Raw genomic sequence first — 26,583 nt, 5'->3', positions numbered from 1 at the left:
CACAATCGATTTACCGATTAAGAGAACATTGAAAAAAAAACGAATTCCCTTTTAACGATCGTTGCTAAACACATTTAATTTTCATTAATGGTGTTGTACGAATGGGAGCATTATGTTGTTAAAATTCATTTAAACACTCTTGTTTAATCATTTAAATGCTTGTAAGTACAACGGTATATGGTGGAAATTTCTTTTAAATTTTCTTAAATTACATAAATAGGTATAGGTATATTTTCAGTATATAGGCATCAATAATCTACAGTTTTCTATTATAAATTGCCAAATTGGAATACACAGGTATTATACAGAAACTTTATGAGTAACAATATTATCGTTTGATAAAAAAATGTTGACAAGTTTGCAGTTACTTAATAACTTATGAGTGTTTTATATATGTATGAATATACATATATATATATAATATATTTTCATGAATGTAAGGCTTAAATTATACTTAACACTTTAAAAAAGGATTTTAATGAGTTAAAATAACATTATAAAGTAATGTAGCCTGTATTATTGTTTATTTTTAATTAAACAGATGCATATAAATAAATGTATACTACATATTATTATGTATATTACTTCTAATTAATAAGCATTTATAAACTGAGCAATAATTTGGCGATACGTATATTATAGTCATCGAATAAAATAACTTAAATTTATGATAAAAATAAAATTATTTGGTTAAATTGGTCCTTAAACGAGCCATGATAAAAAAAAAATAGGTATACAACATATACATGTTAAAATGTTGAAGTACACTATGCCACATTTAATGTTGAACCATAATCTAGTTTAGAAGATACCTACTCAGTCATATATAATTATACAATACTATCGTATAAAATAAATATATATTATATATTTATATAAATATTATATGTAAATAAATATATACTATTGGCTTACACAAAAAACTAATTACTAACTACTTGCTTTGCGCACTGTATAAATGGTGCTTGTACACAACTAAATATATTAACACAATAATATGTACATACTCATAATAAATAATTTAACAACATTTTCTTAAAAAGTATAAAAGTATGATCTAAGTTAGTACTACTGCTTTGTGTACACACGGTCCAGCCTGTCCTTCGAGCAGTGCAGGCCACAGGTAAGTCCGAACTTGATTGCTCTCCAAATCTGAAGAATGATATCTCACGTGCAGGTCGCGTTTAAATGTTCTCTGTTCGTATTCCAGAACAAAACTAGGCGTCTGTGTCATAAAAAATAAATGGTACAATGATTTAGTATACGGTGTACAATAATTTACGTTATTATGTTCCATATTATACAAGATTAATACTACAGTTCAATGTGTACATTAGAGTTGTTCATAAATTCAATAATAAACAAAATGTTTTAAAACCCAAATCATAGAAACGGCGGAGTCATTCTGTTATAATATACAGAAGATGATAAAATGTGATTAGTGTATCTCGTCATTGAATAACACATTACTGATGGATATCGACTAAATAAATTATAAATACGACTATAATACATAATAGTATAAATATAATATAGATATAACCATTTAATAATATCAAATATGTATACGTAATACAAGAAGAAAGGAAATAAAAATGAAAAAACTCGTAATATTTTACTGATCAACTCCTATCCAACGCGATGCTTAAATATAACTACAACGCATTTCAACACACGTACAAGCACACGTGTCGTATCATATATATTCTTACCTGATTTACTAGAGCCCAAGCTAAGCGTACTGCGTCACAAATATATTGATGAAGTCCAGCACACGTTTTTAAACACGGGTAGTCGTACAACGTCGCCCACAGCTGAGAGCTTACTTCCTGTTAATAAAACACAATCGTATATGAGCATTATAGGTGTATAATATTATTTTATTACTATATAGCAAAGAGATATTTTTATTTTTTAAATATCCACCGATTATTAGGCAATATTATGTACTTAATAATACATTTATATTCATCACACAGTATTTCCAGACTAAAAAAAAGTCATGAGTTATCTTATGGACCAAAACCTACTGCTGATTCTAATTTTTTTAAATCGTTATTGTGCTTATTGAGGGCTACATATGGCTTAGAAGTAATAAAAGTGCAATAAAAATATAGAAAAATATCAGTTATATGCATTTATGTGGATTATAACGTACAATATTATAAAAATATGCAAAATAAAATTACGTTTTGACTTGAATAAAATCTGAATTATATCGTTTATTTTGAAAATTATAAATTGGATCCACCGAAATTAAATATATTTAATACTAACGATAATAATTTAAAGCAAAGCCCTAATCAGGTGGCTATAATATAATTATATTATTATGTTAAACAATGTTCGATCGCACGTATTATATTAATCTGATATAAACAGTGGACGACGTGATAAATATAAATATTTTGTAAAACGTTTACCTCAATGCACTGAGTTAAATCGAAAGTGTCTACCGTCCTCCTCAAATAGGAGCAGATGGAAGCCTCCAATTCGACGTGTGCTGAACCGGAAGGCGTTGGATAGAATAGCAGTCGTTTCACCTGTTCTTTTTTCAGGTTCAACATGGCTTGAGTCGACCTGAACGCCAACTGAAAAACGTAAAAATAAAATTGATTTCAAGAATTCGACATCATAAATTGGCAATGGACAGGTCAGTAAAATATTTTCTCTGAATGATACTCACGACGACAACGGAGAAGAGGATTTTCGATTTCAGTTCCGTGGCGTCGGCGAGCTGCGGCAATACGTCTAGTTTTTCGAGAGCCTCGACACGGGCTTGTGAATACAGGTTACCGTAGCATCTGACCAATCTCGGTCCACTCAACTCCCTGGAGAATATAGAATAATAATAATTAGAATGACGATAATAATAATTTTCATTTGAATTTCCGTTGACCGCCATGGTTATTAGTATGTCGGGTGGCGAGAATTAATTGAACTTTATATTATATCACTATGTCATTAATTATTGCCGTTGTAGTTTTTTCTATTAAATACACGATATAATCTCGCATTCGAGCACATTGGGCTTAACAATCTCGTTCACAATAAACATATTGTTAAACGAGTGAATTAATTTATCACTTTATCAGGATTCGGTATTATACAAAATAACGATATTTTAAAACGGAAGTAAGAGTTCGATCATTAAATTTTACGGTTTTGTATTAAATCTCTCTATATGTCCTTAATTTTAATTAATATAAATTACTGTATAAACGCTTCAATTAATAGATTTAATCAAAAACAACGAGGTATGTGTCACATTCGTTAAAATTTTAATTCATATTAACTTTAAGATTTTTATTATTTGGTATATCTATGTATGATTGTGCGTTTATCTACATAAATTACTGTTCACGTGAATTAAATATTTAAATTCTCGAAATGACTGCAATTGTTGTTAAACTTGCAATTCGCTGAGAAAATATTTGTAAACGTAATCAATCATATTGTAATCAAATATTTAAAAAAAAAAATATGTATATTCAAATAAAAATAAATGATTAATATTACTAAAACTTATGATTACTTTATATAAATAATAATTTTATTTAAAATTCTTAATACCTATACCTAATTAGAAATTTGATTTAAAATATATATAAATTAGTGAATCAATTTTATCATCATCATTAATCATCATCACGTATATTTCTTCCAGCGGAAGTCAGTTCAAACCAATTCTAATTATTCGTAATACAATTAAACCAGCGACAGCGCCGTCTAAACTGTAAAAATTCGTATACATACATACATATATATATACCTACACTAGTAAAATTACTACAGCCGTGTAGTCGGACCCTCACGACCCCGAACCTTGTATTTCCTATTACTCGCACAAACTTAATTACGGATTTTAAACGCATTACAAATGCTAATTGGATTCCACCCGCGTAGAGTTCAACAATTTAAACATTTAAAAAAATAAAAAAACAGCTATATATAGCTAACTAAAATCTGCAGTTGCTATGTATAATTTAATTTTATCGATACAATCGCCAAAGTGACCTACATATCATTATTATTTTTATATACGATACGTCGATATATGCTGTTCTAATAAGCGATTAATGGTGTGGTATGGTGCTTTACGATGGACGTGGTGTATTGTATCATTTTGTAAGCCAATATTTATTAAAATTGTGGAAATATATATCAGCGATTTCACGTAAAATTCTCGTTCCGACATAATATTACATATTATTATACGTTGGTTTCAGTACCATATATATACCATATAATAATAATAATAATAATAACAATAATAACAATAATAATAATATATAAATATAAATTCACCACAACAACCGTGACTCATGGCGGTCCGATTGTAAAATATCCATTATCTTTTTAAATCACCCCGCTTATCCAATGCAACTGTGCAGCAGCGTATTTATAAACTATAGTTGACATATAAATTTAACAGCAGATTATACACCGACCACCGAAACAGATGCAGTTTAAATACACGACACAGTTACACTTACACCAAGACATAAAATATCTATGGCAGAGCCGATGTGTACGATGGATACATGCGGATTTCGACCATGATATCTTAAGGAAACCGTGGTCGTTTATCAACAACGATTTAATTGCAAAAAAATATTCCCCGAGATCATATATATATATATATATATATATATATATATATATATATATCATTAGGAGGGTCCTGCAGTATAATCTTGGGCTAAACGTAGTTTACGAGCAATCCTCGAATATCTTTTTTTCTCTCTGTCTGTATCATTGTAAGCGTTTCGTCAACTACAGCTATTCGAATAAATGAGATCAAACATGTCAAACAACTGGTCGTGATGAGTCTTGCTAGTTTTTTTTTTTTTTTTTTTTTCGTGCACAGTGCGATACATAGGTTATCACAATATGTAAGAGGAAGAAAAACAAATAATTTCAGTTTCTCAGCAACCAGCCATTGAAAACATGACCATATTATTACACACATCAATAACTATATTATATTTACTTAAATTAATGACTGTTTGGTGTGTTATGAAAAACCATTATTTTTTAGCAAACATTATTATAGGTACTACATAACAATTTATAATGAATTTATTAAACGGAGTCAAAATATGTCCAAAACGAATCCTTTCTAATTCTAATGATTAAATATATTATACATTCATGCATACACGTAGGTAATAATAACGTAGACTACCGAATCCTTTCCCCTATATGGCTTTATAGTAGAAAGGAAATTATAATATGTATATTGTATATTAACTAAACCCCGCTGCGAAAAGCTCCCAGCCACCGTTACGTTATATATGCAACACAAGTTGTGCGAACTTAAAATATAAAAAAATATAAGCTATTATTTTATTAAAAACTCTGTTCTCGCATTCTTATATTTGTCCATTATATGAGGAAACTTTCTACAATTATAATTTTTCATCCAAGTAAACTATAGCAAAATAATCATGTTCTATCTGGATAATCAATTAGCATGTAAATTTTTCTAACATTGCGGTGAGCATCTGTACAATGCTACTTCAAAACACATCACCATACTACACTACCTATTATATGGTTACTTATCTTTTTCTGAAATCCTATTCCTTGACGAGTGTATAATATAATATTATTATTTAAATATGGCTCGTTCTTATATCATTAATCTTTAAAACGAGTACTGAAGTCAAGTTAGTTATAGTTTTTCTTCTGTTTATTATGTCAAACATATTCGTCTCATATACCAAACTACCAGAGAGAATCTTTCATCTAAGCTAGACGCTGATTATCTGTGATAGGGGTTCATGTGTTTCAATTTAAATGTGCAAACTATTATTTGTTTAATTCTATTTATACAGTTTTATTCAAAATATTTAAATCGATCGACGCTATTCCTTCTCGTTATATTATGTTTTAATTGAAAATCAATAAAAATCGATCTCGAGTTGTTCTATTTACAGAATACAGAGAAACACATTAGCTAACCTATATTATGTTATCAATCGGCATTCGGTATAATACTATATAATTTATATAAGTGATGTAGAAAATATTCAGAAACTTGCACAATATCTTAATAAGTAGTCTAAGCTATCACAATTTTGTATAACTTACTTACAATTTACAAAACGTATTTTATCGTATTCTAAAAATCCATTATAACTACATGGAAATGTCTTTAAAAAATAATGTTCAATTGGCGATAGGTATCTTTTTTTACTATTATATTTATAAACTCAAATAGTGTATTAGAATAAATCGAATAAAATAAATACTTATATTTTAATATGTTATTTATCAATGTTCATGTTGTTATGAAAAATAAATTATGAACAAGGGACTAAATTATATTATACAGATAGCTGAATATATATATATATATATATATATATAGCTATATCACTACGAATTAATTTGCAACATATACATATATTATGTGGTATGAAGACAGAAAATCACGCACATATGTACCTACATTAAGTGAATTTCAGAACTAAACTCTATAGAAAGTTTTGAAGTAATTGAAAATACGCGTTTACGTTTGAATTCCCTTCGTCGAGTCGAAATTAGTGTAAAAATAAATAAATTACACACTCCCAACAGACTCGATTTGATCCTAAAATCCATACAAGTATACGAGTGTCATTGAAACAAGCACAAACTGAGTGTAATATATAATTCAGTCAAAAGCTGCACGTAATGAAGCAGCTAAATTAGCCTGCATAAAATAGTGTACAAAATAAATGGAATGGCAACTGAGAAGCTATTCATGCTCTGTGTACAACTCAATATAATATATTATGCTCTACGGCCGAAAAATGTCATGATCTCGTGTATTAGGAAAATACTCGGAATTCTTAAATCTTGTTATCTAAAAAATAAAACAATGAATATTTTTCTTGTCCTATCGCTTGTACGTCATTGACTAATTACTCGCTGCTATTATTGTTATTATTATTATTATTATTATTATTATTATTACTATATAGATCCGTTTCACATCGTGAGAATGAATATTATATTGAAAACAATTTTTGTTTTAAAATATGGAATAAAGTGTATTAACTCATTTCAAAAATGTTGGCTATTTTTATCTACGAATTTTCTCTTAGGTATAGGTACTGCATTGATAAACTATACAAAATACTGTGGTGTAGAGTGAATAGTACATTATCATGAATAACGAAATCGCATTCTTGTATCTTGTGGTCCTTTTTATAACTCACAAGTTTTTTTTTCCATTTTATAGTAAAATATATGCGAAGAGTTCAGCAAAATTGATCTTTTGAAAATAATAATAGTTAAAATATTGATAACTATCTTGTATTTTATGAACTATTTGTACACATTGTTATGAAATTTATTATTATATAATCGTCAATTGTGTAGTTTTGTTGGATGTAAAAATCAAATTGTCGGATTTGCATGTCTATTATTATTGTAATTACATAAAATCTTGAGATGCCATCCGTACTATTTGAAGAAAAATTATATAATATGTTTTTACATTGATTCAAACTATGATTGTTAAAATGTTTACAAAATCATGACAGCTCTAAAAATATGTGTTTTCTTATGTAATTTAAATATTTTGAAAATAATAAATCCTACGCTTATCCGTCTAAATTCACGGTTTTAGCCATAAAAAAAATACATATATATATATTATTCTATTTCTATTATTCATACAATAGTTTTTATATTGTTAAATATATTGTTTTCAATTTAGGCGTATTTTTATGGGTAAAAAATAATATTATCGTTCATAAGTAGCTGTGTAAGGATATTATTACTCAATATGATTGCGTAAATAATATTACATATTATTATGTATAATTTAATTAAAAGCATCTATAAGACTCAAAAAGCTCATCATTATACTTAATATTATTTAACAACGTATTTTTAAATTCTCATCAAAGATAACAATATAATACAATGTTGACTTTTTTTTTTGCGTCGCGTAGCTGTAAACAACTTTGGTATAGTACGTGTGCGTTATCTAATTTCGGCGAAACTTTTTCAGATGTCGTATTGAATAATATTCTATAGTACATACTTAATTTGAACATTTGTTTGATCTAATCAAAATATAAACCGACTTTTAGTCCAAAACATTAACTTCTTTTTCCATGATATATTACAGGCAATCTCATTGAGCATGTAATTTAAGTGCAAAGTTTAAAATTTGACATTTTTTTTGTTTTCGTTTTAACAATGTTTTATTCAAACTGTTTCAAAAAAGAACAACAAGAACAACTGAGGTAATTGATAGTAATAAAAATAAAATCAATAGATAAAAAATTGGACATTAACCAAATTAATGCACCGTAATATTGAAGATATTTATTCTGAACTAATAAGGATTAAGTAATATGATATCTCTATAACTTTTTTATATAAAACGTATTATTTAAGACTTACTTCGAAGACTGTGCCTGTTTATTAGCCTTGTTTAAAGATTCGAGCTTAGCTTTAGTTCTTTCTAGTTCGACTTTTGTGGCTTCCAGCTCCGTCTGCAAGGCCAACTTTTCTCGATCATCGTTAACGGTCTGCAATTGCAAAGCAGTCTGTGGTCCACACTTACGACAACAGGTCAACGTATTCATCGATTTTTCGGTTGACCATTCCCAATTCGGTGTCGCTGAACCAAAAAACAATATATATATATATATATGATATTTATTTATATATTTTATAAAAATATAAGTAATAAATAATAATAAATAAATATGTGCTAGTTTAGGTGTCAGTATAAAAACAAAACCAAATTGCTCGCCCAAATTACTTCCCGCGTCCTAATTTTATTTAATTCCACTATACAATACATACTATAGATGTCAATATCCCAAAATAAAATTATTATTACTAACATCCGTGAAACCTAAAATCGATCCGGTCAAATTAAATGGACTGTGTAGGTATATACGGAAATTGAGTGTGATTAAAATATCGATTTTCGTCGACAGTGGTCATCTGTATACCTGTGCAGGTTTTACAGTCGCTTAAATAAACCTGTATCAGTGGGTCATTTTCCACACTCGTAATACATATCTCTGTATATGAATGTCGAATTTTATATTATATAGACTACAGCAATAATAATACACTTTAATGATACCTACTGCACCCACACGTTTGCACAATTATTAATATACACAAGAATAATGATACTTTTGCGTTTTATACGATAGACGTATATTATACACATAATTATGATCAATGGTTATAATAATGATGATAATAATTATATATTATTGTTACCTGTCGTTGACGACTCTCCGCCGTCCGGGGGACTAGCCGAACTCGATCCAGTGCTCATTACTAATCTAGTGCGAGTGCTGTGGTTGCTGCTCGAACGCACTATAAATTAAAAAAAAATGAATTGAAAATACAATCTTGTGAATCCATTATTAATAAAATAACTATAGAAAACAAATTAAACATTTATTTTTTATTGAACTTAAAAACATTAAAACATATTATTGTACACGTCACGCGCATATATATTGCGTATAGCATAAACAGATTATAATAAACGATGTGTATATAAGTAGATATGTATATGTGTATGTAAGATATACATTAAATTATAATATAATATAATAATATATATGATTTGTACACCACTGATGAAATTGTAAAAAATCGTACTGGAATTAGTGGAATTATTTGCTTCGTATATAAATGGATGTTTAGTTTGGAATTAATTTTTTTATATGATGTGACACAACTATTAACTAGCATTTGTATATTATAATATAATATAATATAAAACGAAAAAAGGATACAAACAATAATTTTATTACTTCAGTGTTATGCTAGTTCCGGCTGTAGGTAACAACTAGCAGTATTATTTATCTGAGATGATGTTAAAGTTTTTCCGAAAAGAACGTAAATTATTATGAAACATTTTTCTTTGATGAATAAAATAATGTAACCATAGATGCGTGTAATTTGGAAAAACCAGGATAGCATGCAATTACCTATTAGTTTCGTGCTCTACAAAAAAATATCGTTGTTTTTTACTACTTATCTATACAATATACTTATATTATTGATTATAAGTTCTACGATGAAATTAGCTATTCCGACATTTTGGTTGTTGGCAATTATTACTGCGCAATTTGATAAAAGTTTATTTTTTTATTGTCACCGATGAAAATCGACCCCTTATTCAATAAATACATAAATTACCCGTCAGAAATATTGAATTTCGGGACATTTGATTAGGATTTCAAAGGAAATGACAAAACGTTGAAAATCCAAATTAAAATTCGTCGTTGGAAATGGTATTACAACAGAAGTTTTATGTGTACAGTAGGCACTGACGAATATTAATGGTAAATCTCAAAAATCGATAAACTTTAATACAAATTTTAGAAAGAAAAATTACTCAATACGAGAAATAAGAAAAGTAATCGAGATGTCAATCTCACGAGCACATTAATAAGTATGCCATATATACATATAATACAATATATGTATTTTCACCTGTTTTATAATACTATAAAAATGTATAAAATAATCAAAAATATTGCATTAATACTTAATAGGTTCATTCACCAAGCATGGTCACCCACATTTATTTAAATGCTGATGTTTTTAATTTTTAAGTTTACTTAAAGAACATATTTTTCATGTCATTTGAGGATTTTCGTGCGTTAATTCAAATTTCTTTTTTAATAAGAACAAACTTTTTGCAATGTCTTTTTTTTATTATACACTAAATGACTGAATTACTATCCTATTTACCTATTACCTATTACTTCTATTTTATATTTGATGTAAAATTATTATCAAGGATTTTTACCTTTAGTAATTATTAATTAATACCTACACAAATATTTTAATAAATTAGACATTAATCGTTCAAACATTGATTTAAATGCATCAAAATATTCCAAACAAATTCTCAGTTTATAAGTGTATTATGATTTTTAGCAAAGGTTCCTACTAAAAAAATTCCAAAAACCATAATTCGAATAAATGTACTATCATGGGTAAACCGTTTGTATAAGCATGTTTGGTAAATCACCCTAAGTTGTGTATAATATCATTGAACCTGGGAAACACGTATAGGTACTCCACCACAATAGAAATAGTCAAATAGATAATACAATAAACTCGTAATCACGTCAAAAATTTGAAAAACAGACGGTTATTGCTATACAGTTTACGATGTGCGTATATATCCACATTATTATATGGATAAGTATAAAAAATATAAATATACCACTCGTTCCGCGAAATTTTTGTCGTATGCAAACACAGTAAATTTCTGTCATGTTCTGAGTAGCAGTATTGAACTTTTTTCAACAGGTACCTATCTTTCAAAAATAAAAAACTTGTAGACATAACACTCATACACACAAGCTGCAGAAACTAAATTTGATCCATACATACTGCGCACATGACATATCGGCATTGCGATTTCTGTTCGTCCGCTCGTAAATTACTCGTATAAATTATAATACAATATTGTGAAACTTCAACGACTGCTGAACCACAGCAAACCTAACCCGGCATATTATCGTCGCTATAATTATACTCACTATCGCGGTGTACCTATACATTACAATACTATAATAATTATAAATTTAATCAATTCAATTAATTTCAAATCCTAACTGCCTATATACCAATAGATCCTTGCAGAAGCTTGGTTACGGTGTGCAGTTGAGAGTGTTATATCCCAGATCTGGCTTTTATTTTGTCTAATGATATTGAAAATATATAAATATCAATTAGCACTTAGGTAAATTACGTGAAGATTTTACCTACTAATAAGTAAATAAGTTATGTTATCAGTAATATGAATACATAATAGACGAATCCTGTACTAACACTACACGATTGTCGACTAATGATATTTTTATAATTATCCCGCATATAGCAAAGAAATATTGCATGAATATACCTTGAAGTTATAACTACCACCTGCACCTGGTAAATTCAAGAAAACCATTTTTTTTTAAACTTTTTTATTTTATTTAACATGATCTGAAATGAGATAACACCTACCACGTTTCATTAAAACCTGAGTACGCCAATGGACTAGATCCACTGCACATCATCATCAACGTATTCGTTTCACCTCAATAACGTCAGAACATAAGTATTATTAATACGAACGAGCGCTCAAACTTTATCGACGTATTATACCTAGTACCTACCTATATAATATGTTATACACGCACGTTATATGCTTATACATAAATATAATATGTTAAGATTATGTACGACGTATCATAGATATATATATAACACACACACACACGCCAGATTGCAGCTAGTACACGATGCACCGCAGCTTATATATACACGAACGGATGGAATAACACACATTCCGCGCGTATTATAATATATTCTCATATTATATACCCATTATATACCTAACTAGGCGCGTGATTATATATGTGCTATATAAATATACATATATATAATATACCTATAATAGGTATATACATGGCATTATATTATATTATAATCTTCGAAAGTATTATAATAATACATGATGAGCGATTCTCTCGGGCGCGCAAGATGGACCGAATAACACTATATATATACATACGTATGTATTTAATATACGTATATAATGACTATTCGAATATTCGCGAATCCGCTTTCTCCGTGGGTCTCACAAGTCGCAGATGCGCGTACATATAAAATGTATAATATATATAATTGTAACACCCGTGTATAGCATATATATATATATAGAGAGAGAGAGATAGAGGTAGGTAGCCATATAGGTAAATAGGTAGGTACCTACACGCCCGCAAACACTTGTATATATATATATATATATATATATATATATATATATATATATATATATATATATATATATATATATGACATTTATCCGGCGCAATATATACCGCCCACTGCATCAACTGACGCGTGTGTATATGATATATACAATATATACATCATGTCTACCATATATCACGAATGTGCCTACTACCTATAGGTCGAAGTACCATTATTTTATTACGCCAGTCCTGTGTGCGCGCGTACAATATTCGTAAAATAATTTGGCGGCACCGCTGCGGCAAGAATGAGAAGAAATCATAATATAATAATAATACCTACATATTATAAACGCGAAAGTCACGGGGCTTGATTGTGCGTTAGATTATTATATATCGTATTATTATTGTAATACACGCGCTTCCGCCGGTTTCAGTCGTGGTCGTTTCACGTTATAATAATGGTACGGTATGGTCATTGTCGCCGAGATGCAATATAATATTATCATATCGTATTATGATAATGTGTACGTCATATTATTATATGGTATCGCACTATCGCTAAGGGGTCATCAGCGAAATGGGTTGCATTTGCATGGGCACCACAAGACTGAGTATATACTATATACCTATATTTGCATGCTGCAGTGTGTGAAAACGACATACTGTCGATTGGGCGAAATATTATAACTTCGCATCATCGACAAATTTTGTGAACGGAACGCTTATTTATTTGATTTGATTTGATATTCACGACACTTGATTTTTTTTTCTATTAATGTCCGTGTTTTGTTTTACGCATCGATGGCGAACGATATATAATATAGGCATATACGTCGTGCAGGTAAAATAATGAAACGCATAATGTCTGTCTGTATAATATAATTATTGTTGTCTTATTTTTTAACAGAAGTATAAGTACAAGAGTGTACGTAAACAGCGATAGAGCCGTTTTCGGTTATAGACGAAATCGTAACCTAACCTAACCTTATTATTTATATTTTTAAAGAATTTTATTTATAATCCATAAACTTAAGATGGCGTTATAAAAATTAATAATGAATGCTAACGACTAAATGGTAAAATGTATTTATGTATTAACAAAAAAAAAAAAAAATAATAATATAATACTATATGTTCAAATTATAGAGTAATACTCTATATTACTCTAATTATTACTCTATGGTTCTAATCTACACGTTGTACTTTTTTCTTAATATGTACACTGCCGCCTGTCTCTATGTATACATTTAAATAAATATAATGAAGTATTGAAGTGGTTTAGCTTAATCTTAATCTTAAAAAAAAACAGAATTGTACAAATTAATTTAATGTAATCATGTAAATACTAAAATACTAGCAATGTAATCAAAAATTCGTGTACTAATGGCCTAGTTGTCGATGTATATTTCAGATCAATAAAAAAAAAAAAAAAAAATGAAGTGGTTTATCTGATTAAAATTTAAAACACGATAATAATTTATACATACCTACACTACTCATCGAAACATTTTTTTAATCTTTTTTCCGTCCATGTGAGTATACGTTTTGAAAATTAATCAACTCTCAACAGATATTTGGAACGCATTTTTAGGGTTTAAAAGTCAATGAATTTAAAATCGAAATGCCGTTTTAATTAAAATTATTTGTTTTTGATATTTAATATTTTCAATATATATGTACCTATATGTTTTTTCGTAATGAAGTATTTAGTATTGGAAATATTCCTTTTAATTAAGTTCGAATTGTTGAAATTTCAATCAATTTTATAATAAAATAAAATTTTGAAAATTCACTGAATGTAATTTTTCACATACCTACCAAAATTATTATACGAATAAAATAAGCATTAAGGTGTACCCAGTGTCTAGGTATACTTATTAAAACTATTTAATTTTATAGTTTATTGAAACAAAACCGAAAAAAATGTTTAAACTATAATTTTTTCACTGTTATTTTTGCGCAATTATATTTTTACGATAATATTGAAATGATATTTAATTTGTAATTTTTTAAATGAATGTTAAATTTATATAAGTTACCTGATCGTGAAATGAAATTGTGCCTGGCTCGTTTGGTGACATACGGCGAATTTCCCGACATCATTATGGCACTATCCGAGTCCGAATGGTAACCAGATATGTCGCTGGAATCTTCGTCCTCCGCAACTTCCTTCATTAATTCCAAAACCTTTAAAACGAAAATCATAAGTTATTAATTAGTATATAATATAGATCGTGACCGTCGTCCGAATTGTCGTAAGTATGATCCCAGTTTGTACTTAAAATACACAGACGATCGCAGATCATCTATATCATTAGAAAGTATCGTTTTTAGGGTTCACGCACGCATACGAACTATGGATTGAGCAAAATTCAAATCATCTATTTGTCAGCACCACAGAACGATTCGCATCTCGATTTTTTTGTTTTGTGAATCGAATCAATACTATACTTTCTCTCCCATCGTCTACATTTCGACGATAATTATGTGTGGGAAATAAACATTGTACACACGTGTACCTACCTATGTTGACGATACTGATAACAGTGGAATTCGATCCAATTATAACCAACCACAAAGGTTGAAGGTCGTTAGTGAAAATTCAACCAACCCTCGAACGAACGCTAAAACTAGCTAATAATAATAATTGCCATCGTGAGTGTAATAACATCCTGAATTTCGTTCATAGTGTACACAATATCATAAACCCACTATAACGACTTATACTAATACATGTACATAGTACGATGCTCCAGTGTATAATAAAACAGCCAACATTCGCCAGCGATGGTGCAGTAAGTAGGCGCACAGGCGGCACAATTGCCCAGGGCTCAACGCTCGAATTTCGGTCGTTAAAAAAAATAAAACCGTATAATTTTTACTTAGTAGAAATTCAAACATTTTACGTAAACACAACAAGTAAACAGCAATGTTACCTGGTAATTGGTATTGGTTTGGAAGGTGGGTTGTTAGCCTGCAGCAAGGGAGTGTAGAATGTAGATAGGTGGCCGTAACCATTTTCCTCCAAAAATAATGAAGTGTATTGCAGCTTTCTTTTCTGCCCTTTACTAATTAAATAAAAAATGGTCACCCTCTTGTTAATTGCCAAGGTACCTATCATTTTTTTTAGCCTAGATATTGTTCTTTATATTTTTTATGTATGTGTATGAACATCAATATAAATATGAAATTAATTTAATTTAAATCTTCATAATAAAATATAGGAAAATTGTAATTGTTTTATAATAATTTCAAATTAAAATATATTATAAGAAATACCGTCAATTATAAGTGTACCTATGTACCTATAACACCGAAATTAAATAAACTATTTGATATTTGAAAAATTAATGAACGATTTTAATATTCGTTGGAAAGTAGACGAACATGATTCTAGTTCAAAAATAAAAATCTGTGGAGGATAACAGTACCTTATTTTTGGAAGTAATTAGCACAGAAGGTGTGTAATGTTAAATAACATTATATTTTATCATAAATGTTTTTTCCATACATAAAAAAAAAGTAAGTACATTCTTATTTGTGTGTATTTTAAACCCATTTTATCGCCACACAAATCCATTCATCACGTCGTCTTAACTCGAAGAGCGTCGTAACGGTGATCGTTTGTCGTGTAATGTCACAAACCGCTTGTTCTATTTTGTTTTCCCTTATCGAAAGTGTGTAAAATGCTTACAAAATCTACAAACGCAAAAAAAAACCATACGGATTACGGAAGCATAGTATTCTCTTTGGGTTTATTTAGTCAAAATCTCTTGCCAAATATCGTTGTATTAATCGTGATCAGATCCATTCTTAATTTATACCATGGAGAAATAACATATTATTATCTACTGCACATGTTCGAAAAATACCGGTTAGAAAGGCCATAATATAAACATTATAAACGTTGTATATTATTTATGATGCAAAACTACTACTCATCGTCAACTCGTTTGAGATAACAACAGTACTTTGGTGCAATGTGTCAGTAGACTAATATATTCGATACCCCGGGGTGTTTCGAGTTAACCTTGAGTTCTGAAAATGGTTAAATATCATTACCTCGACAACCGTTTTAAAATTCCTAATAAATCTACATATATTTTGAATGACTTGATCATTTCGAATTACATATTATGGCTAGAAACTGGACTGGAACACGTTAAATAGAAACCGTTAATCGAAAATGTTTTCCGATCGCATTGATAAAAAGATAAAATATATTTAAAATGCATAAGAATATGACTGAACACTGAAATATATGTATAAAATAATAAGTTTAGTTATGATAAAAATAACAACTTGTCACTTTCATATAAATTGCTGGCGTAAAAAAACGTAGTCAAATACTAAAATTAATTTTGTTTACATAGATACCATTCTTATTAATTGTTTAGTAGCTGTTAACATGCTTTTAAAATTAATTCTATCAATGACCATGTATTTAAATAATTTTTCTAATACTACTGCGTAATGATCCATGTTTTTCATTAATGAATATGAATTCGTTTTATTGTGTTATAAGTATATGTGTGATACCTATTATAGTATATTATATACTCCACATATTATCATAACATGATAATAATTATAGTTTTAAGAGAGAAAACATTATACTATTTAACTTAAAAAAATAAATCTGTAATTGATAATTTAAAATCATATTTTAGCTAAACTAATAAATACAGATATTTGTACACAAATGCTTCCTTCAAATGTATCATAGCCACAAGTATTAAATAGGTATATTTATAAGTAGTATTACTTAAGAATGTAAGCATTAATTTAAGAAATATATTTTATTATTAATTTATATTTCAATCGTATATGTATATTATTTTCTAATAATATTTATAAGTGGAAAATAAATCGAAAAAAGTATTTAAAATAACATGTCAAAAAAGGAGGGAAAAAGGGTTATCAAATAGAAATTTATGAAGAAAAAAAATATAGCGGTTTTGAATGACGTATTATTATTATCTTATTAGAAGATGTCTTCAATTAATTATTTCACATCAAAACTATAATTACTTCCGCTTTGTCGCAGAATTCCTATAATTATATCTAGTAGGAGTTTTGTAAAGTTATTGTTAGTACATTGTTATATAATAAAGATTTAAAAAATAAAAGATGATAGCAAATTACTAATTTATTACCTTTCTTAGTTTTATATTATTTAATTTTTTACAGGACTTATATAATGTGTATATATCCTTTCTCATGGGAAATTAAAAGTGTAATAATAGATTTATGTGTTTTTAAATGTATAAAAGTCTGATATGAATATTATATAATCTTATTGAAATTAAAATAGTATTATTTTACAGAATACAGAAAAATAAGAGCAAATTTATAAAAGTTTTCAAAAGATTTAGAACACGTTAATCGAAAATTGAACGTAAATAAATTTAATTGTTTTTCTTTTAAGTTAGACCAACTATATTCGGTACAATTTTTATCATACATTATAATTTTCGATATTTTATTTTAGTGTGTGTATAGAAATAAATGTATGACTATATTAGTATATCGTTTGATTACCATATAAAAAATTTTAAAATATATTTTATTAGTGATTAAGTAACTCAATATATTACTCTTATGGCGTTACCGTTTGTCATTTTTGTATCACTATAATATAGCGCATATATCATGTTATGCAATGGCTAACGACTTTATATTCCTTGTATTATTTTTTTCGACAGAATAAATATAATTAATGTTGGTTTTGGAAGTATTGTCTGATATTGACGCATAATATCATATGCATATACACTATGTTCATTACACCACGTGACTGTTATTATAATATTAATCATATTTATATCAATACTATTAAGTAGAAAATGTACACATTTGTAATAGGTATGGTAAAATAAGTAAGAATATTCGATCGAAAATAGACGTATAGATTAAACTATATTATAGAATGCGTATAACAATCTCATATTCTCAAATTGAACATTTGAAATCATATTTTTTAATCTCATTCAAATAGAAAAATTATCATTGTACTCAAGCCTATTGAAACAATCATTTTAGAAATTCGAAAAAGAACATCGGGTTGGTTCACCATGCATTGCTCCAAACCTATACAATATTATCGTTTTCCCAAACTGGAATAATGTTCTTTCAGTTATATTCTACAGAATTATTCGTCTCATTAGATTAGACGCAATTCATACACAGCGATCAATTTCGATGTAATTGGAAAACATAATATATCCAGTCCAATATAAGATTATTATTGGATCGCGTGATAAGACGGAAGACTCAAACTGCGTATACGGTGAATACCAAACAGTATATATTGCATCTATATATATTACATCAACTCATGAAAATTAAGACAGTCGTCTGAAACAATTGTCATTGATCGTCTATATTGTGATGCTAATAACCAGCTAGTCGTGCTTCTACGTTACACTGTTTCGGTAAAGTCGGTGTAACGTGCACGCAATCGATTTTCGTGCGAAGGTAGGTTGTATCGCACATACAGGATGAGTGATACACTTACTACTTATTACAGCCATAATATATACAGATAGATAGATATTTCCTAGCTGCATTGCCCGCAACTTCGGCCAGGAAAAAAATTATAAAATAAAGTGCGCTTGCCACTCGTTATATTTCGGTTTAAATGTGTAGGACGTAGGTACTAGGTAATGATTTCGTGTGTAAATCGGCTAAGCCAGTTTATAAGTACCTTCGACGCGAAAACAAACATCAAAAATTATTAACGACGTCCGCGACTGCCGACGAATCTATATTGTATAATTTTTATTAAAATGGAGCAAACGGCTTCACTATTTTCCTGTGATAAAAATGTAGTTTTTATGACATATAAGTTTGTTTCTTATCGTTCTGATTGTGATGAAGTAACATTTATTTTGTTCACTTCTTCTCTGCAATGAACATTATTGCGAGTTTATGATTAATTTTCATGATAATATCATATATTTCTATAGCCAGGTTATTCCTACTATATACAATAGTTAGAAATATTTTTTAAAACATTCGTGTCTCGTCGTCGAAATTATTTTGTTTTTTAATTGTTATCGGGGTACTTAATATTATAATAAATAGATGACTGCATGACTGATAAAATAAAAACTATCGGAATGCAACTGCTGGTTAATGTAAATTTTTATTAAAGCGACCGTTTTGACTTTTGGAAAGGGAATCATTATTTTTTAGTATTTTTCATGCTTAAATTAATTGAATGTTTTTTTTTACAATTTTAAATGCTCTTTTAACGATCTATTTTGCTACAAAATTCGAGCCCTGCATTTCGTATTATAAACGTAGGTAACGCGCACAGCACGATTCGCGTTTAATAAACACGTAAACCTGTCTGGTATAAAACACACAGGGGAACTCGTATATTATTCGTATTTTATATGAGCTAAGTGTATTAAATTGAAATAATTATACGGTGTCCTTGGTAATACGTTACTCTATATATACGTACGTAGCTAGGTATAGTACGGTCTCGCGTGTTCATATAATATACTCGCTGGTTTTACAGTTAAGTAATATAGGTATAAGATGATTGTATATATATATAATATGGTATGTATACAATTTACGAATTTTTTTTATCACGGATGTCAGTTCGTTCACACAGCGCGTTAGCGTTTAAAACGCGAACATAATGGAAAAAGATGAATATGTGAGAAAAACGGATGTGTGTACGCGTGTGTGTATTTGTGTGCATGTGTGTGCGACTGGTTCCCTCGATAATAGCCAGCGCCGGTCGGAGAGTCGGCGGTCGTTGATCTCATCACATGCGTATTATAGGTATACATCGCGACACATCTGTTGCAGATCTTGTGACATAACCGTTGTGACGCCGACTCACCCGACGCAGAGATTAATATTATATTTTCGTCAACGACTTCGCAAGGAGTCAGTCCGGGCTAGGTATATGTATATGGGATAATATTATTATGATCCCAATCGCGTTCCTCTGCAGTGTGAAGACCAACGACGAAATACGCACCCTCTACTGGCAAACTACTCCAATCGTCTCCAATAGACGCCACTTATCGTCCGACCCGCGATTTACAGGACTATGTATAAGTAACGACTCGAAGGATAGCGTTCCAGGAAATTCAAAACATGAGTGGCTCAATGTTGTCAAAGTATATTTCCTTTCGTACCTATGCTATTAATTATTATATATATTGAGCCACTCATGTTTTGAATTTCCTGGAACGCTATCCTTCGAGTCGTTACTTATACATAGTCCTGTAAATCGCGGGTCGGACGATAAGTGTCCGATAAAGTATATAAAGTATATAAAAGTACATAGTCGCAGCATAATACCGGTTCAACAGGAATGACTATACGTTATCCATCGCGATCTGAGGATGTCCAAGAATTTTTCAATCGGGGATGCGAATAGCTGATCACTATACAATTATAGAGTAGAGCTGCACCAATTAACAGCTGCTAAATAACTTGGCATAGGCACAACTCGAAAGCGGCTTTTGGGGAGGTGGGTTTGGCACTCAAAAATGTACATATTGGATAATAAGAAACGAAAAATGTTTTTTTTTTTTTTAATGAAGCATACATTGGCTGAGAACGAGTGTACAACAAGTATAGCAAGTCAGTTTCTGAAATTTGACAAATATTTAGATTTATTATACCTACCAAATATAATAAGTGTCTATGTGTATACAAATTTCTTTTTTAAAAAGAAAATCAACCATTTTTGGTTTTTAATTAAAATTATCAAGCTGATTTTGCAGTACATCTAAATAATAGAAAATTTGATCTTTAAGTTTATTCACAAATCTCAATTATTAGAATTTGAAGCAAATCGTAATTAAGAAAAAAAAAGGGGGGACGAGGAGGAACAGGCTTCTTGAATTATACATATACTGGATAAATATAATATAAATTTATATTTATTTAAAACTATTTGAAAATATACCAACTGAGTGTAAGCACAATTTTCACAGAATAGAAGAAAATACTAGGGCTACAGCTCCCTCCTCTAAATATCAATTTTATACATCAAATAAACAGCTTCAGGGGAGTAGCTATAGTATTGTTCAAACAGTCATTTTTGTTGACGGTTAAACAGGAAACAAAGAGTTACAGCCCATAACCTTTCGCCCCCCCTCACAGAAAAAAATTGGTGTTCGTTGTACCTATGCGTCTTAGTTTAAGTGAATTGGGACTAAGGGACTAACTTCTCTTGGAGGTACAACCATTATAATTTATAGCCTAACCTAACCTTCCAAAACATAATCATGTATACACGTATATAAAATGTATACATAATTATCAACGATACATAACTATATATTATTATTAATTTATAAACTCATCGTGTATAGCAGTAATTATATAGGCTATTGATTGTTTAACAACGATGCCCTAAGCATTTGGTAATTATAACAATAAAACTTATGCATAGCTATATAGGTAACCGCAAAATAAACTCACACTCAAAAATCGTCATGCTATGTCTGCAACGTCCTGCTACGTCTTATAAAGTGGGGGGGGGCTAAATTCACACACATCGTCCAGCACTAACATAAACAGTGCGTATCAAAAGTCTCGTATCACCCTAATTATTTCCGTAGAAAATCAATACATTTTATATAATAGATATACATTTGTTTCAACAATAAATGCATATATACCTAATCGAGAAAAAATGTATAGCGTTAAATTTGAACTTTTCTTAATTAGTGTCTCACTAAAGAACATAGGCCTTAGGGTGATGTGAAATTTTGATCTTTCTATGTGTGGAATATAACTTCAACTATAAGATGCTAAAAAATGTATAGTTCTCACCTGTTCGCAAGCGTGTGAGTATCTCATGAGCAGAGGCGCCACCACGTGTTCCGATTCAACTTTGAGCTCTTTTCGGAGTTGAGTGAACTGAAACAGAGCGTCTTTGTCGTACTCCACCCGGCGCTTGAGTATGGTCAATAGTATGGCCATCGACTTGTTCTCCAGTACGGGTTCGACGACGTTCAGCAACGTCTTGTTCTTGATGAGCCGCTCCTGAATGTCGGACTGTTGCAGGGACAGTTGCCGCTGGTGCGACGCCTGCACCGGTGCCGGGCCCTTGCTCACGCCGTCCCGCTTACCGGACAGGCTGAGCTCTTCCAGCTTTAGCAGAGCCGCCTTGTACGTGTCCACCAGCTTCTGGAACTCCACCTTGAGTGCGTCGTGCAGGTTGGTGAGCGTCTCATCGCTGGTGCCCACCAGCCCGTGCTGGCCGAGTCCCTCGACCGCCTTGTCCAGTGACCGGCGACGCACTTGCAGCGCCTTCCGCAGCTTGGGGTCGGACAGCACGATCACCTTGAGCAGCTTGCGTGTGCTGCCCAGCCACCGATCGGCGCCGCCCGCTGCGGTGCCGGTGAACAGCTTTACCAGCCGCATGAGCACGTGGTCGGGCCGGAGCACCTTGACGCCACAGTCGGACGATAGAAATACCTTGGCGTAGAGCGCCTCCAATATGGACAGGCTGTGCGGCATGGCTTCGACGAACAAGTCGATCGGCAGCTGGTCGAGGATCGCTTTGAACGTATTGTGACTGAGACGGTTCACGAAGTTCGCCGCCTCCCTGTACTGAGCGTTCTCGTACAGCAGCAGGATGCGTTTCACCGCGAATCTGGGGCTCACGTCCGCAATGGTCATCGAGCCCACTAGCTCCGGAAACCCGTCCACCCAGTTGGAGTTGCGCCACTGCATCTTCTGCACGTTAATCGCCTGACGGTTCCTGTCTGGCTTAATCCGGTTGCCGAGCCCTTTGACCGGTTCCGAGCTGTACGAGTTCCACGTGGCCGATGGGTCGGACAGCGGCGGCGGCGGAAGGGTCAGCATGGTTCCACTACTTTTCGGGTACGCTTCGTAGTATCTGTTCATGTCGCGTCGCGCATAACACTCCGGATATCCGGATTTCGGCCGGAACACTTGGTGGCGACGGCCAGAAACTAGGTGTAGAAAAACCGCGGCGCAACGTCCGTGTGGATAGTCGGACTTTTGAATAAACGGGTTTGGAAAAAATTCAAAAAGCGCGTAACTCGTTCGATGTAATTATAAAAAGGGTGTGTATAAGTTTAGTAGGTACACCGCGTTACCTGCACTAGTAGGCAGGTATATATTATTATAGTGTTGTACGAAAAGCGAACGCGGTTAAACGTGGTCAAACTCGGTGGTTCGTGTTCTGTGTGGTACGACGCACTGCGGCAGTTGACGACGAGCGCGGCTTGTCACGCTGGCGAAACTGGTCAGGTGAGAGACTCTCCGGAGACTGGGTGTTTGAAGAGCCGGTCTCTGGTACGCGCGCAGAGCCGGTTATAATGACCCTCCACTCGTGGGAGAAAACCGCGTTCGTTTACACGACTTGTCGGGCCGTGATGAGATCCACGCGGACGACGTGCCCCGCCGCATTGCCGTATACCGCGGACCTGGTCCCGACGAATTTTCACGTCCATTTACACGTATATAATATTATTATTATTATGTACGTTGCGTTATCGCGGGGTTTACCGTAAACGCGTGCATCTGAGTGCCCGAGACACAATAAAATATCATAATATTATTATTCGTGTGACGTTCAGTTTATGAGTGTAATTTTACCCGACAGCATAGGTACACGTATGGTGCAGAGTAGTTCCAATTCACTGGAAATTGTAGTCAACTATAACACAATAATTGTCTGTAGATAACTGTGAGCAACTCCACCCCTCCACATCCCTCAATGTATGGATTTAGCGAAAACATCTCATTTTTTGTGTATTACATTATAATATAATATAGGTAATGACTAATGATTATTAATCAAATACTGTGTTATTTAACAACGACACAACAAAATATCTTAACTACGAGTGCATATCATAATATGGGTATAATCATAATGGTATATATTATTATGATATTTTAACTGTTGAAGTTCACCAAAACATTTGAGACGTTCCATTAACTATAAGATTTTAGAATACATAAAATGAGTACTAATATAGTTAGTTATTTTAATTTTTTTTGATAATTAATTTAATATTATTCTCATACTTTTCAAACAATAACAAAATATAACGGTTAGGAAAATATATAATCTTCACAAGGTACAATAAACAGTTTTTTCGGAAAATTAAATTATTATTTAATTTTGTGTAGAACGCTTTTTTGATTTTTCTATCTTATACATAATATTAAATAATAATTCGGTCTAACAAAACATAAATTTCTTATTCAAATGCTAATTAAGCTCTTGCTCTAACCTTAAACGTGAGAATTCGTAATTTCTTGCTGGTAATTAAGGGTTGAAACTTATTTAACTAATTATGAATTGATACCTTGAAACAAAGAAAGATTCTTCATTTTAACATTAGTCATTATAGCCGTTTCAGAATAAGTAAGATAGGATCCTTCGTAAAATATAATAATTTGAATTAAACCTTTTTTTTGATTTCATTGTCTGTAATTTATAACGATCCGTTTGACTATAATACATAAAATATTTAACAGTAGATATTTATCCACAAATTGGTGTTTTAATGATGCTAGTCAATTCCTTGCGCATAACTAATCTATATATCAAATTGAAATTATTGTTTACACGTAGCTATCCTATAAATAGGGTTTTTTTACAGTGATTATAAACTAACCAATGAGACATAATTACATTAAATCGTCATAAAAATGGACAAAGTGTGTACAGAAATAGTGGAGAACATAATTTTATTTTTATAGAAAGTAAACATACAAATAAAAAACATTTATCCATAACTAAATGCGATTTAAAAAAAAAAAAACAGATAAAATTGACGATGATTATTATTTGTTAGGATTATAATATATTTAGCTTGCATGCGTTATGATCTAATAGTCTATATCCTCCTTAAAATATAATTGCATATGTCTGCTAAATAAGTCTATACCATCGTCTTTAGTTCTTCCAGCAATCGCAATGTCCTATAGGTACCTACATTAGCTCGGCCACGCCACGTTAAGATTCTTTTTAACACACAAAAGGAAACACAATACAAATACTTTTAACTCCATTAAATCATTCGCACGCCTTTATTATTATTACCTATTAATTTTTATGTTCTACATTGTGTGTAAAATAATTCGTTCACAATTATTATGAAATTTATATATAATATTTCAATTGATCATTTGTATTATCTATTAATAACGCACAGGCTATCATGACTATAATATTATTAAGTATTACAATTTCTTAAAAAATTAAAAATTATTTCGGTTTTATATACTACACTATACTAATAGGTACTAAACATATACGAAATATATTATAATCACGCACTGTTATTCCATTTCAAATAATTTTTGACTTTATATATTTATAAAGTTTTAGTCAAATTTATCGTAGTATTAAAACGACTTAGATATTAAACAAAAATAAAATATGCATATACTAGGTATATATTATTCTCTTAATCTTAAAATAGGTATGTAATAATATTTTATGAAGTTATTTCATTATATTAGTTTATACTTTAGAAGACCTTAAAATGTTTAAATATTTTTAATAAGGCGTCGAAAACAGATATATATATATATATTAATGAGGCTATTTTAGTATTTAAAGTCAAAAGTTTTTCATTAATTTAAATACTAATATATCACAATCATTATATGTGTATACAAAAAAAAAATATATATACATTTTTTAGTATTAAAATAAGTTAGTGGGTATAGATATTTCAAGATGTTGAGAGTACATAAGTACATTTAATCGATTAAAAAAAACACATTAAATATAATTTACTGCTGAACATCTATAGATGAATTATATTTTTATAATTATTACGTAGGTATATATGAGTGTGGTTTAATGTTA

General features: G+C 30.6%; 1 protein-coding gene across 1 annotated transcript; it reads right to left on the bottom strand.

The window, feature by feature from the left end:
- Positions 1-494: 494 nt before the first annotated feature.
- Positions 495-24,033, bottom strand: LOC107168276 (uncharacterized). Its single transcript, XM_015517627.2, has 8 exons — positions 22,554-24,033; positions 14,780-14,927; positions 9,247-9,345; positions 8,407-8,626; positions 2,687-2,831; positions 2,424-2,591; positions 1,713-1,829; positions 495-1,225 (listed from the first exon to the last, which is right to left on the bottom strand). Exons 1-8 carry the CDS (start codon positions 23,631-23,633, stop codon positions 1,058-1,060), a joined length of 2,145 nt encoding a protein of 714 aa, XP_015373113.1. The 5' UTR covers positions 23,634-24,033; the 3' UTR covers positions 495-1,057.
- Between the last annotated feature and the right edge of the window lie 2,550 nt (positions 24,034-26,583).

Source organism: Diuraphis noxia, unplaced genomic scaffold (genome assembly GCF_037042655.1).
Source record: "Diuraphis noxia isolate RWA-SAM2 unplaced genomic scaffold, SU_Dnox_SAM2 contig0005, whole genome shotgun sequence".
NCBI lineage: Eukaryota > Metazoa > Arthropoda > Insecta > Hemiptera > Aphididae > Diuraphis > Diuraphis noxia.
This window is presented reverse-complemented; position numbering and strand designations above follow the sequence as displayed.